Source organism: Hibiscus syriacus, unplaced genomic scaffold, assembly GCF_006381635.1.
Source record: "Hibiscus syriacus cultivar Baekdansim isolate YM2019G1 unplaced genomic scaffold, ASM638163v2 tig00111088_pilon, whole genome shotgun sequence".
Lineage (NCBI taxonomy): Eukaryota > Viridiplantae > Streptophyta > Magnoliopsida > Malvales > Malvaceae > Hibiscus > Hibiscus syriacus.
The window spans coordinates 1,067,792-1,083,548 of record NW_024062978.1 but is presented as its reverse complement, the minus strand read 5'-3'; the positions used below and the strand labels follow the sequence as shown (position 1 = coordinate 1,083,548).

General features: G+C 31.2%; 2 protein-coding genes across 2 annotated transcripts; both read left to right on the top strand.

Annotated features, from left to right (window-relative positions):
- The first annotated feature begins 3,665 nt into the window (after positions 1–3,665).
- LOC120152431 (exosome complex exonuclease RRP44 homolog A-like) lies at positions 3,666–4,764 on the top strand. Its single transcript, XM_039164647.1, has 6 exons — positions 3,666–3,762; positions 3,970–4,029; positions 4,131–4,236; positions 4,339–4,434; positions 4,518–4,598; positions 4,695–4,764. Exons 2-6 carry the CDS (start codon positions 4,021–4,023, stop codon positions 4,718–4,720), a joined length of 318 nt encoding a protein of 105 aa, XP_039020578.1. The 5' UTR covers positions 3,666–3,762; positions 3,970–4,020; the 3' UTR covers positions 4,721–4,764.
- Positions 4,765–9,581: 4,817 nt separating this feature from the next.
- On the top strand, positions 9,582–13,428 carry LOC120152430 (MLO-like protein 10). Its single transcript, XM_039164646.1, has 15 exons — positions 9,582–9,874; positions 9,983–10,040; positions 10,203–10,423; positions 10,733–10,849; positions 10,970–11,030; positions 11,157–11,245; positions 11,378–11,452; positions 11,532–11,620; positions 11,703–11,752; positions 11,862–11,902; positions 11,983–12,156; positions 12,317–12,352; positions 12,497–12,564; positions 12,680–12,740; positions 12,830–13,428. Exons 1-15 carry the CDS (start codon positions 9,683–9,685, stop codon positions 13,226–13,228), a joined length of 1,731 nt encoding a protein of 576 aa, XP_039020577.1. The 5' UTR covers positions 9,582–9,682; the 3' UTR covers positions 13,229–13,428.
- Positions 13,429–15,757: the final 2,329 nt, after the last annotated feature.

The window sequence follows — 15,757 nt, the reverse complement described above, 5'->3', positions numbered from 1 at the left end:
TTTTCTGCAAAAGCTTCCACTAAAATTTTTATTGCCAATTCACCCCCCTCTTGGCCGATTCAGTCAATCTATTAACTCAACAGTATGGAACAAGAGAAATGAGAATTTGCATAAAATAGTCCAATCAAAGTGTGAAGTGCAAACGAAATGACAAATGACGCATTTAAAATGAAGATTTGCAGGACCACAGAGTTCATAATTTTAAAAGGACATCATGCATACATCAATAGGCATATATAAATAGGAGCATGCTCATTCATTCATATTCATTGAAATGCTTTGAATTTTTTAACAGAAATTCAAGAGAGTCAATAATAATTAAGATTCACCGCAGAAGGAGGTGAACCAACATTTCCAATGGAGAGTTCATAATGAGAAGAACTCATCCGACAGAGGGAGAAGAAGTTCATAATGAGAAGAGCTTGTTCGACCTATCACTCGATTCATGGTATTTCAAATCAGTGATGTCTCGCTTGAGGGATCAATATTTCCAGTGAAGAGTTCATAATGAGAAGAACTCATCCGACAGAATGAGAAGAAGTTCATAATGAGAAGAGCTTGTTCGACCTATCACTCGATTCACGGCATTTCGAATCAGTGACACCTCACTTGAGGGATCAAGATTTCCAGTGAAGAGTTCATAATGAGAAGAACTCATCCGCCAGAATAAGAAGAAGTTCATAATGAGAAGAGCTTGTTCGACCTATCACTCGATTCATGGCATTTCGAATCAGTGACACCTTACTTGAGGGATTGACATTTCCAATGGAGAGTTCATAATGAGAAGAACTCATCCGACAGAGGGAGAAGAAGTTCATAATGAGAAGAGCTTGTTCGACTTATCACTCGATTCACGGCATTTCGAATCAGTGACACCTCGCTTGAGGGATTGACATTTCCAATTGAGAGTTCATAATGAGAAGAACTCATCCGATAGAGGGAGAAGAAGTTCATAATGAGAAGAGCTTGTTCGACCTATCACTCGATTCACGACATTTTGAATCAGTGACGCCTCGCTTGAGGGATTGGCATTTCTAATGGAGAGTTCATAATGAGAAGAATTCGTCCAACAAGGGAGAAGAAGTTCATAATGAGAAGAACTTGTTCAACCTCAGATCAACATTTCCAGAAGAACTCGCGACTTGAAGAGAAGAAATTGAGTCAAAAATGGCGTTATTTTATCTTTGCTTCATTCCTGTTTCATATCAATGAGCAAAGAGGGGCAGCTGTGAGCACCATTTTTTATTTTAATTAAAATTGATGCCCCTATGTGAATAACACCATTCCACTCACCCACTTACAAACAAACCCCACTCAAACTTTACCTAAATCATCACCAAAGTCAGCAAATCCAACAAATCTCACCTAACCCATCAACATCTTACCAAAACATAAGGAAAAAAAGAAAGGGACAAGGGGATTCGGTAAGGATGGCAACCATAAAGAAAGAGGAGGGGGATCCATGAAGAGGGGAGGCATTCACGAACAGGGGGAGAACATAAAAAAAACACTCATCAAGGAAAAAAAACAAAAACAAGAAGCAAGGGGATAGGACTTACAGTGGAGGTTCAAAGACATCGGGAAGCTATAAAGCCGGCCGTGGAAGCTCGAAAGTTACCGTGTTCTTCATTTCTTTTGAAGGTAATCTCTAGATCTACTTTTCTATGGTTGATTTTAGGTGAAACTAAGTAGAGATTCGGGTTGTGGGGAAAAATTGAATGATTTGAGGTCGGTTTTATTTTTCCGGCAACTGTGCTCCGCCGTTGAGCCTCCGGCCACCGTGGGAACCTTTCTGTGCTTGAGAGAATTGAGAGAATTCTCTGGAACTCTCTCTCTTTTATTTTGTGAGATGAGAAAATGAGGGAAGAATGAGAATAATAGCCCATTTTGGGTTTTAAATATACTGTACAAAATGACGTAGTTTTAACGAATGGGCAATCTGTAATTTCGCATGGGATATGCGCCAATAAGATCATTCTTAGTTTGTAATTTTCTATTATGGTCATTAGTATAACTTTTAACTTGAGCTACTATTTTAATTTATTTTACATTTTAATCCTATTTTTATATGTTACATATTATAGTAAATATTTGACATTGGTCACTATATGTTTAATTATTATATTATAGTCACTGATCGTATATTATATTTTATATTTAAATTTGATCTTAAAATTTATTATTCTTTTGTTTTTAGTCACCTAATTATTTAATTTGTTAGTCTTTGTTATTTCATGTTGTAAATTAGCATTTAAGTCATGTTAATATTTATATTAATTTGAATATATATATATATATATATATATATATATATATATATATATATATATATATATAACATTAATTTAAACTTATTTGATTTCGTTCTAAACCTATAAAGTAGTTTCAATTATATTTACTTAGTAAATTTATTTGTCATTAAAGCTTTAATGTTATTTAATTTATTATGTAAATCAATTTCTTTGTTATTTATTATATTTTCAAAATCTTGTGTATTCATAATAAATATTTTATTAACTTTTAGCAAACACCATTTTAATTGGTTTTGAAATCTTTGTTAACATTAAATATTAAATATATAATGGAATACAATAATGAAATTAAAAATGACGTGAGATTTCATTGTCCTTATTTTCAAAAGATTTTGCAAGTGGAGCTCCCATTATCATATAAAATTTTCTTTAAACAATTTAATTTTATGGGTCAAGGTGATGGAAAATTACTTTACGGTAGGTGTGTGTTTTATAAAATATATTGTATTATTTTATTAATTGTGTTGTTCTCACATTATATAGTGTTTAAAATTATGTTCTTATTTTCAAAAACTTTTGACTATCATGTGATTGAAAATGTCGTAGATTCTTATCCTATTTTTATATATAAAAAACTTTTGCAAGTGGAGCTCACATTATATATTGCTTAAAATTATGTTGTTCTCACATTATAAATTATATTAATTATTTTCAAATATTTTTTTACTTATTATTTTATTTCATCTTTAAGGATTAAAATATTATTATTATAAATATTTTATTATATTTTCTTAAAAACTTTATTATATTATTTCATGCAAAAATTGATATTTAAATTATATTCGATTCAAATTTTAAAAAAAATCATGGAGAATGAAATTTTCGAATTTGAATAAGAAATAGATGAAATAGCTTTCCTCGACGGAGGATTGTTAATGTCGAGATTTCTTTTCAAAATTAAATAATTTTTTCTAATTAATTAATTTTATTGAAGCAAATTAATCAATATTATATAAAAGGATCATATTTTAATTTTATATTCGATTCAGGGTTTCCACCAATACGACAACATGTAAACGACACAGTACTAATTTTGGGCGCTGTGGGGGTTCTAATCCTTCCCCACGCGTAACCGACTACCGAACCCATTTTAATCAAATCTTTGATAAACGCATACCAAATTTTATCTTAAAAAATAATTTTTCTTAAAATATTTTTAAAAGACGGTTTTAGGTATTCGACCTAACTAACCAAAGGTTGATGGCGACTCTATCCAAATTATTCCAAATCAATTCAAATCACTTCATTTTCCAAAATTAAAAATCGTAACTATTGTTTTTAAACAATTAAACTATTGTTTCCGTCAAAAACGGTTACGACACTGTTGTTTGATACCTTGTCTTGCTTCACTGGAGATGCTAAAACCTTTGTTGTGCACTGCTGCTGCTGTTGGATCGACTTGGACGTTTCATCATCAAAGGCATTGGCTGACTCCCTTGACCGTGCTGTGGTAATGTTATTTTTAATGATATATTCACCTCAGAATATTCCTTTTCTAGGAATTTCTTTGTCCAACTTGTAGCTTATCAGGCTTCTGATTTTTGTTTTATTTGTCTATATATATATTTTTAAATATTTGGTAGGGTCATGTTAACGTGTTTGTTTGGCTGCTCTCTTCCATAGTTGATTTCTTACTTCCGGTAAAATTTTCTTGCAGCATGATGATCCTTACTTTAATAAGTTGATTAGGATACTGGCAACTAGGTGTATGACACATGTAAAGTTAGCTGGGAAATCATTTAATTCTCAAGACGATTTTGGGTGAGGCATGTTTTTAAGTTTTAACTTTGTACTAATTTGCCTTGGATTTCAAATTAGGCTGTTTATTTCTGTAGTGGGGATCTAAGCCCTCCAGAATATCATCATTATGGGCTTGCAGCGCCCCTATATACTCATTTCACCTCTCCTATTAGGAGATATGCAGGTTTGTAAATAGCAATTTTGTTTCTTGCATTTCCATTTCTTGCTGATATATATTTTTGATGATACTATTGATCGAGCATGTAACATTTAACTCTCTCTGCAGATGTGACTGTGCACAGGTTGCTTGCTGCATCCCTAGGGATCGATAAGCTTCCGCCAGTTTTCCAAGACAAAGCTCAACTAACTAGTATTGCTGATAGTAAGTCTTGTGTTCTTTCATAGCATTTTTCAGGCTTTCTTGGATTCGGAAACAATCTCGACAATGCATTTTACCTGTTTCAGATCTGAATTACCGACATAGGAATGCCAAATGGCAAGCAGGGCCTCAGTGGAGCTCCATACTCTCATTTACTTCAGAAACCGGTACACGTCGTGGGGCTCTCCCATTCAGTTGAAACAGCCTTTGCATATACCATCATGAATAATTGCACATGTTCTGAACTTTTGTGTGTGCTGCAGTCCCACTGACACAGAAGCCAGGATAGTGAAGATAAGGTCCAACGGGTTCATTGTGTTCGTGCCCAAGTATGAAAGTTGAATTCCTTTTATGCTGGATTATGTATACGCTTCCCTCGTGTCTTTCATTTTCAATCTTTTACCATATTCGATATATGAGACGAAATACGATTTGCATCCAATCATTGCATGTCTTCCATTTTTATACTGCATACATTAAACAAAATAGTAATTTAAATATTTCTTAAATAAAATAAAAATATTTACGCCTTGAATTTGAATCATAACTCAAACATTCGGAACTATTTGTATTATTACGGAAAGAAATAATAGATATTTTTTGTTTGGTGTGACTTGCAATAAGGGGTTTATGTAGGGGTTGGAGAAGGAGAAAGGGTGGGAAAAGGAGAAACTGAGTGAACAAGAAAGGGAATGGGTGGGATTATTAAAAACTCAGTAAATGCGCGTTTTGTAGAAAACGTCTTTGCAGATTAGCATATGACGATTTCTACAAAACGTGTTTTCCAAATGGAGTGTCAGATCAACATGAGACGCTTCCAATAAAACATACTTTTGCTAAGTTGAATATTATAGGTCTAAAATCGCCCTACAAATTAACCAAAGACGTTGATTGAGGATACGTAAGCTAATTGCAAGTTAATACATGATAAAAGAAAATGGTCCCAGCTAGCCTAGCTGTTTTCTACTCAAACTTCGATCATGGATGCTGTTTATCGGATGTCGACTAAACGCTTTAATTACTCGTATGTACGTGTACATATATACTAGGATGCCCTAACAAGATGGCTGTGTTCTGTTTAGTTCACCCTATAGATATGGAACACCCTACATATACGATTCGATCGTATAAAATTGTAGATTTTTCTCATGATTTGTGTACTATATATATACACCGTAGGGCTAATGCATTGCATCTCTTCTTCTCCAAATAATGTCTGGTTTCATCGCCAATCTCCTGAAACCCAACCCGCAATGGATTGGCGGATTCGATAATCAATTATTAATCCCTTCCCATTATTATCTTCCTCTTTCGAGTTTGAAAAAAAAAAACCGTCAATCACGGAGGTTTTCCTTTAAAAAAAAAATCAAGGGTACATTTCACAACTTTTAATTTTTAAAAATCATACCTAAAGTTTAATTTTTGTTTCATTTAAGTATTCCGTTATTAAAAACTTTAGTTTTTGTTTTATTTAATTATCTTGTTCAAAATTTAACATTAAGTTTTGAAAATATTAAAAGTTTAGGTACTAAAATGAATCAAAACGATAGTTTAGGTACTAAACGCCTTAAGTTTTTAACGATATGTGTTAAAATGAAATGAAAACTAGACGTTAAGTATGATTTAAAAAAAAATAAAGTTTAAATACTAAAGTGAATCAATATTGATAGTTTAAGTATTAAATACGTAGTTTATCCAAAAATAAAACTTCTTCCTACATCACGCAATTTTCCTAAACCTTTGCCTAAAGGCAACTTTATTTCGCCCGAGCTCGGTGTCTCTAGTAGGGTATGATCGGATATTATTTTAAGATTTTTTAGACAGTGGATGATGATTTGGTTCAGTTTTCAATTATTGTTTTTGAGTTTTGATTTTTTTTTCACTTTAATTTTAATAATATATTATTATATAAACTTTCAAGGTTTTTCCATAAATAATTTTTAAAATAAATTAATTTTTATAGTTTTGATTAAGTAATTTTCACTATTTAAATATAACATGTTTATTTAATATTATGAAAATTATAAATTAAATAAAAATCTAATCTAATCTAATTAAAATAGTCACAGTTTTTTAAATTTATACATTATTCAAATATCGCAGCTTAATTATTTTAAAATTTCCAATTGAACTATTTTGAGATAAATTCTAACGACTTGTTTTTTTTATTCTGAAAAAAAAAACAGAATGAAGACTAAGATCGAAATTGATGTATCAAAAATAAATAAATCTTTAAAATTAAAATGTTCGGGACTTGAGAATATTTCATTTCTCAAAAATAAATTAATTTTGAATTTTTTTTTATTTTTTTTTCTAAAAAAATCAAGAGACAAAGAAAACTGATTTAATATCATATGTCATGTACTTGTAAAAAAAATTGATGATCGTTGTGAAAATAATTATGAAATGAAATATTAATGATTAATTTTAATTTTAAATGCTTATTTTACAATAGAATTTCTTTTAATTATAAGGATGTCTATTTTACAACTCGGATTTGATTTGAAATTTTTTCGAGTGGATTTTTTGAGTTTCTGTTTAAATTTAATTGTAAATATTTATAATATTATTTGATTCAAATTTAAGTGATTTTTTATAACCATATATACAATACAAATATATTTCTTCCTATATTTTTCCTATGTGATATACATATATCATACAAAGTCTAAGGACTCGAGTTAAACTTTAAAATAAATCTATTAATTACCAAAAATTTTGAATTATTTGAGTTTAGTCGAATTTTGTCACCCCTACACAATAAACCCTACATAATTTGTCGTCTACTTAATGAATTATGGTATTCCATTGGAAAGAAGAGTGCAACTAGCTAGGATTTAATCAATTGCCAACTTAGACGTCGCCATCTACCTTCACCAAATAAGCTTCTGTTATATTAACCATATATCATCTTTATCTTTACACAACACACTATATGTATTAATATGAATGTGATAATAGCTGACTTGTAAAACTGATGCATGCTTCCCTGTGTGGTTTGCTAGTAGAATATTATAATTTTATTCTCGACGACTTTGGAATTATTACGATATGTTTGTTGGAATGAAAAAAATAAAAAAATAAAAAATGAAATATGATGAATTTTAAGTACATTTAACAAAATAATTTGATGCACAATTAAATGAATTTGAAAAAATTTGACTTTAATAAAAATTATTATTATTTCTTAAGGTCTTAAGTTTAAACACCACGTAAACGTTCAATGTTAAATATTAAAGTTTTATTTAAAATTGTTAACTTTTTTAATTTCATTTAATGATTCAAGAGAAGTTATTTCGTCCATGTGTATGATTATTTAAAGTTGTTTTCTTTAAAAATTTCATTAAATTAAAAAAAATAATTTAGGCATCCAAAATCTTTTTAAAAAATAAATAGGTGTCCTCAAATTGAAGATTCATCACTGTTTTAAATAATATTGTCTTTTGTCATTATATCTAACAGCCATTCATTCTTTTGTTAACATTCACTTTTCAATTAAATTAAATTAAATTTTAATCTTGTCGTATAACAATTGTAGTGAAAATAGGAAAATTTTAACAGTAATAATATCTATCGTGGTCAACTATGATTAGAAGTAATGACATTCATAATTTATGATAACAAAAGTCAAAAGGTTGCAAGACTAATTCCAAGCTTTGAATCTATAAGCATGCTACATGGGGAAACAGTGATAGAGAAAGGTGACCAATAATAATAATAATAAAAGAAAGATTTAATTTTGTAATAAAGCCAATAATAAAAATTTTAAATAGTTCAAATAAAAAATATATAAATACTTTAAACATTTATTTTGTAATAAAGCCAGCTAACAAATGTTCCAAATGGGAACCCATGACCATATCCGAGCTCTTGCCCAAAAAAGTAGAACCGAGTTGGAAAGTAGGCGGGGGAGGCACGGCAGCAGTTGGCCCGCAGGGTTGATTCTTTTTTAGGGTAAATTATGTGTTTAATATCTAAACTATCAGTTTTAATATATTTTAGTATTAAATTTTTATTTTTTTTAAATTATATTTAATGTTTAGCTTTTGTTTCATTTTAGTATATTGTTATTAAAAACTTAACGCATTTGATACATAATCTATCAGTTTTAGTACCTAATTTTTTTTAAATTCAAAATTTAACATTAAATTTTGAATGGATATTAAAATAAAATAAAAACTAAACTTTAAATATAATTTAAAAAAAAATTAAATATTAAAACAGACTAAAAACTAATATTTTAGATATTAAATATATAATTTATCCTTGTTTATCACGAAGGAACAACATTTTCTCTATTTTAATAATTTCAATGCACAACTTGGCTTGACAAATCTCTACATTTGTACGTATCTCCTGCTAATAATTATCTTTAGTTGTGAAGTACTTGTGAACTCGAAACTGAAAATGTTAAAGAAACTGAACATTAAATATTCATTGAAAACAAGAAAAGAAAACATTAAAAATTTCGACTTTCACTGCCCCCCCATAATTTACTACGTCTAAAGTATCAATCAACAAAAATGGAACGATACTGCCTGGCTGGTTAAACCTAAATCATCTTAACGGTGTGTTTAGTTCACAGAATATAAAATTATCAGTGAAAATATAAGATTATCAGAGAATAAGATTACTGAGAATGTTGTACTTTGTGTTTGGTTGACTTAGCAAGAATGTAAGATTACCTTATTTAGTTAAAGAATAAAAGATTATTAGAATGTATATCTGACCAAATTGTCCTTATTATATATTTGTTTTTTTAACAAGTTGAAAAATATTTATATATTTTCTTTAAAATATTAAATTCATAAAATTTATATAGTTTTTTTATAAAATTAAAAATATAAAAAGTTTAATGAAAGGGTAAAATTTTATTTTAACCCTACATTTTATATAAAATCTTAATTATAGATTTTTTTTATAAATCTAAAATAGTTTAAGGATAAATTTATAATTTAACTTTGTAGAATTTTTATTATTCAATGACAGAAGAACAATATTTTTTAAAGAAAAAAAATTAAGAACATTTTAGTCCAAAACACCGATAATCCAACAATACTTAAGGAGAGAGAGGTAATGACATTATGATAATATATCTTAAAAATCTATATTATTTAATAACCTTTTTAACAACGGCAGCAGATATTACTGCCGCTACTGTTTTCTAAATTTCAGCAAACCCAAATTAATTCTGTCTCCAGTAAAGATTCCGTTCCTTTTGCCTCTGTCTTTGCCTTCTGGAAAAAAAGATATGAAGGGATTGTTGCTATGGTGCTGTTTCTGGGTTTTGTTAGTAATGGAGGGAGAAAGAGTAATGGGGGAAACCGCGAACTCAGGGGAGAGGAAGCTTGACCAGACGCCTACATGGGCGGTGGCCGGTGTTTGTGCTGTTATCATCGTCATTTCTATTACCTTGGAGAAGGTTCTTCATAAACTTGGAACGGTAACCCCTTTTTTCCCTTTTCTTTATCGAATTCTTACCTTTTTTAACTTTTTGGGTTGTTGAAATTAATTAACCTTATCATCATAATCTAATTTTTGTGGCATCCAGTGGTTCACAGAAAGACACAAGCGAGCTCTGTTTGAAGCTTTGGACAAGATTAAAGCTGGTAAGTCGAGGGTTTTACTTTATTTTTATGATTAACTAAATAGTTATGCATACTGCTTTCCCAGAAACTTGGTTGTACAAACAAGTTGCTTATGGTTCGATTCTATGAGATGCCACTGTTTTGTGCAATTAAATTTTTTGACTTTTAACATGATTATTGCAGAGCTGATGGTTCTGGGTTTTATTTCGCTGCTCCTCACTTTTAGCCAGAGCTATATTGCCAGAATCTGTATCCCTACAGATGTTGCGAATACCATGTTGCCTTGTAAAGCTGATGTCAAGGAGAAGGCCCCTGAAGACAGTGAAGAAGAACACCGTCGAAGACTCTTATGGTTCGACAGCAGAAGTTTGGTTACTATTTCAACGGCTTCTAAATGCAAGGAGGTGAGCCTAAGCCAGCATCTGTTATTGCCAAGCAGTATGGTTTTCTATTATTAATTCTTGGATTACAAACCAGTGAAGATATGTTTGAACATTTACAGTTTCAAATTAGTCTTATAGATACCATCTTGTTATGGTATTTCAAATTAAAGCTATATAGAAGCTGCTCTTGTTTACTTTTCTGGATTAACCTTCCTAATCACTTATTTTGTTCGTCGTAGGTTCAACTTTATAATTGCTTTTGGCATTATATAGGTTGAAACATAAATTTCTCTCTTCGTCGAACTGTAACTAACTGGGTTTTCTCTGCAGGGGCATGAACCGCTTATATCCGTCGAAGGGTTGCACGAGTTGCACATACTCATATTCTTCCTTGCTGTTTTCCATGTTTTATATAGTTTTGTTACTATGATGTTTGGGAGACTAAAGGTAATTAATTAAGTTTAGTCTTCTCAGTGTGTGTTGTACATGATCCTCTTTCTCAGCTCTACATTAGCTGCATTCTTAGGGATAAGTATATTCTTTTAAACTAAAGGGTGCTTTGAACAGATTCGTGGCTGGAAAAAGTGGGAGCAGGAAACTTTATCTCATGACTATGAGTTTACAAACGGTATGTTTTCCGCAAGTAACAGCTTCTAGTGCATTTTATAGCTTTAAATCTTCTACTGTCAATCTTGAACTTAATTTCCCAACTTTACATCTTGGTAACTAACTTAATCGTGGTTGATTTTTGCAGATCCCTCTCGATTCAGGCTTACTCATGAGACATCTTTTGTGAAAGCTCACACCAGCTTTTGGACCAGGATTCCCGTCTTCTTTTACATTGTAAGTAATGTTTTATGAAAAAAAGAATTTGCTTTGCTTGAGTAATGTTTAGTTCTCTTTGTGGTTTTTACTATGTATTTTAATGTGCTACCTTTCTAATTCAGTAATGACCTTCTTAGACGTTCGCTGCAGGGATGCTTCTTTCGACAATTTTTCAGGTCTGTTGGGAGGGTTGACTACTTGACATTGCGAAATGGATTTATCAACGTGAGTTTCTTTCAACTAAAATGCCAACAATATTTGATGTCGATTCATTCTTTTTTTCTTGACCATTTTGAACTTGTAGGTTCATTTAGCTCCCGGGAGTAAGTTTAACTTCCAAAAATATATCAAAAGATCATTAGAGGATGACTTCAAGATCGTTGTAGGAGTAAGGTACTAGTTGTATTACTGTCTTGTTCTGGACAACTTTCCTTGCTGTTAAATATGCCTGATCCTAGGTTTATCGTGTTTGCAGTCCATTGCTCTGGGCATCATTTGTGGTCTTCTTGCTGCTAAATGTCAAAGGTGAGCCACCTTTCTTGAGTGGATCTTCTCGGATTAAAATTTTTGCTACGGTGAGCTGAATTATTATTAGCTGAGTTCTTTACTAATCTTACACTCATGCTTTTTGCAGGGTGGCAAGCACTATTTTGGGCATCTCTAATTCCTGTGACTGTAAGCAAATTTCTTTATAGCAGTTTCTGTATGATTATAGTTGAAGATTTTGAAGTTCTAATTGTTTAATTTGATAACAGATAATCTTAGCTGTCGGGACAAAGCTTCAAGCCATTTTGACAAAGATGGCTCTCGAAATTACGGAAAGGCATGCCGTGGTCCAGGGAATGCCTCTTGTACAAGCCTCTGACAAATACTTTTGGCTTGGTCGACCCCAATTAGTTCTTCATCTGATACATTTTGCCTTATTTCTGGTATTCATTGTTTTCTACTTCGATTGATTCTTGGATATAACAATAGCTGCCTTTTAACAGAAAATGAACCAGTTCAATCCTTGCTATTTTCTATCCTAGATGTCTAGATTATTTCATATGATGAGCATCGATCTAACATCTATTGTTCTTCTTTTGGCAGAATGCATTCCAGATAACTTATTTCTTGTGGATCTTGGTAATCATCTTAGCTGTACTAACTTGCCTATTCGCGACTTTTTTCGTGCTCTTTTATTTGTTCTTCTCCTAACACGCTTTTTCATTATTTCCTCTCTGGAAGTCTTCTATAAGTAACATTCACTTTTTGTAATTCCTTGTGCAGTATTCCTTTGGGATGAATGCTTGCTTTCATGATGATCTCAGAATTGTCTTGGTAAAAATAGCTTTGGGGTAAGCTTAAGCTTTAGTGCCATCAGTTTAGTGTGGATAGTAATATCATGCACCACAGATGGAAATATGATTGATTGCCGGAATATGATGCTCGAACGTTTCTGGTGTTTTGCAGGGCCGGAGTTCTACTTTTGTGCAGCTACATCACCCTTCCGCTATATGCCCTAGTAACTCAGGTGCGATTTCCGTTTCCAATACCTTTCGATTACATCCACGAGTTCATAATGCTAGCATCGGATGCTTATAATGCCGGATACTTTTACAGATGGGTTCCCGCATGAAGAGGTCCATCTTCGACGAGCAAACATCCAAGGCCCTCAAGAATTGGCACATGGCTGCTAAAAAGAGACGAGGGAATGCAAGAAAGTCCCCCACTAGAACCCTGGGTGGAAGTGCAAGCCCGAGTTCAACACTTCATTCCCCTGGTCAATCACTTCATCGATTCAAAACTACTGGTCATTCAACTCGCTCGTCATATACCTATGACGATCCAGACTTGTCCGATCTCGAAACCGAACCATTGACACCTGCATCAACCGACAATTTAACAATAAGAGTGGACGACGATGAGCAAGCAACTGAAACGAGTGAAATCTACCATGTGGAAGCAAGAAATGAAGATGACTTCTCCTTCGCAAAGCCTGCCCCGGCGAAGGGACCATGAGATGTGCTGAATCGGTCTCGTGCCGGAGCAGGGAAGAGGGAAAAGGAGACTTTCCTTACAAGTAAACAAGAACAACGAGAGAAACCAAACCTATTGCGAGCCAACAATGTTTGTGTTGTAAGAATAGCTTGTAAATGCATGATGGCTACCAATAGTTATCGTGGTTTGTAAAGATAATATTTTATTAAACCAATTACTCATTTTTTTTTCATTCGACAAGGTCAAGGCTAAACTATTTTTATAATGCTTCAATAGTTGAGCGAAAAAAACTGCGGTTTTAACCCCTTTTATAGATTAATTATTAAATATAAACCCCTTTTATCTTTTAACACACACACACTCTAAAATTTTGTTGTTTTATTGCGGCCTTTCTCTCTAGTAGGTTAAATTCTAACTATATATATGGTTTATGAAATTTGTAATATGGTGAGAGATTTTTTGTTATAGTATCGCACAAGTCCCTGTACTAAGTGGTGTATTCTATTTTGGCCCCTCAACTAAAAAATGAGCGAATTAATCCTATAAAATTCATATTGAGCAAGTTGGTCACTCGATTTAAATTGTCATCCTCAAATGCTAAATTAGCGAAAAAGAGAAAAAGAAACACTTAATTACTGGATTTGTCCTCGTACTTGAAACTTTCTCGTAAGATGATATTTTTACATTTTGAATTCAAATTATTATTCGAACATCAACTTTGTCAACTATTCTAATACTATTATAATCAATAACTCTTACATTAAAAGAATATTTAATCTCTCCGTCAACAACACTTGTAAATAAAGATGAAAGTTTTAATTCAATTTTGTTCATATGTGCACGCATATTTCCTAACAGTGTGCAAAATCTAGAATGAAGAACAAAAGTTAGCTTTAAGCTTTGAATGAAACATGTATATCACAGACCAATACTGTTTAGGGTTTGGGGGAGAGAAAAGAATTAGTTAATAGTAATGGAAAAGCCGAAGTGCGGTTGGATTGAAAACTATACTTATAATATAAGAGGGCCTAGTTGGATTAAGTTGAAATCGTTTGGTTCGAATAGAAAATCCATTAACCATTAAAAAAAATAAAAGTAAAACAGAATTAAATCGAACCATGGGGAGTAGTGGTAGTATACAGACCAAATGCTAGGGTAAACTAGGGGGAGCCTCCAAATATTTAAAGAGATTAAATAACAATTAAATGTTATATCAATTTTTAATCTTGGGTAAACTACATGTTTAATATATAAACTATCATTTTTGTTTTCCTAAATTTTTGTTTGTTTCAAAATTATACCTAATATTTATTTTTTATTTTGTTTTGGTGTCTTTTTGTTAAATGCTTAGTGGAACAAGCATGACATTTTTACCTATAGAAATGTCATGGTACTAAAACGAAATAAAGCAAATAATTTATGAACTAAATGTTAGGGCTGTAAAAGCTGACCCGACCTGCAAAACTGACTGAAACCGACTCGAGTCAAAATTGTTTTTGACAAGTACTGTGGAGATCCGAAACCGACTCGAGTCGGAATTGGTGTTGACATGAACCCGATTTGGATTTGGAAATTGTGGATTCGAACCCGACCTGAGAACGATATGAACCCGAATTGAACCGAAAATATGATACCCGAACCCGAACTGCATCCGACTGATATGAACCTGAACCAGAGATTGACATGGTAAATAACTGGTATTACCCGACCTGTTTTCAACCTGACTTGTTTTCAACCTGACATGTTTTTAACCTGACCTGCTTTTAACCTGACCTGTAAATGATCCGACTTGTTAATGACCTGATCTGATATTTACCTGACTTATATATTACCATGAAAATCTTAAAAATTATCAATTTTTTAGCTTATGATGTAATTAAAATATTAATATGATTACTTTTTAAATGTTATAATAAAATATTTATTATGATACTTATATTAATAAATAGACTATTATATAAAATTATTTAATAAAATTAATAAAATTATTTAAATGTAAATTAGATAAAACATTATTAATAATGAAAAGGAAAATTAATATAGTTTAATTTATATAAATTATATAGTTTAATTTATATAAAGAAAAAATAATATTAATAATAAAAGTATTTATTATGTAACATATATTAATGGTTTACATTAATAATATGAATAATTTTGGCAATAAAATAATAATTAAATTGATAATAATTGAATGTTAGTATTAAACGTGATTAATTCTCTAAAATATAAATATAAACTATACCGTTTAGTTTTTGTGCAAAAAATTATCTAACAATTATAAATAAATGAAAATAATATAAAATATAAATTTAATTGATAATGATAATTTAAATAACATTTAATATAAAATTTGAATAACATTTAAGTCAATTCAAGTTCAATACAATAAAATGAAAAAAAATTAAAAAAATTTAAGCTCTCAGATCTTATAACAAAAATGTTATAAGGCTAAAAGCTTAACTTTGCTACCAGAAATTTCTTCATCGAGCTTTTAGATCGAAATAGCTGCCAACATTGTTAAATTACGGGCAACTTTTAAAGCTACCA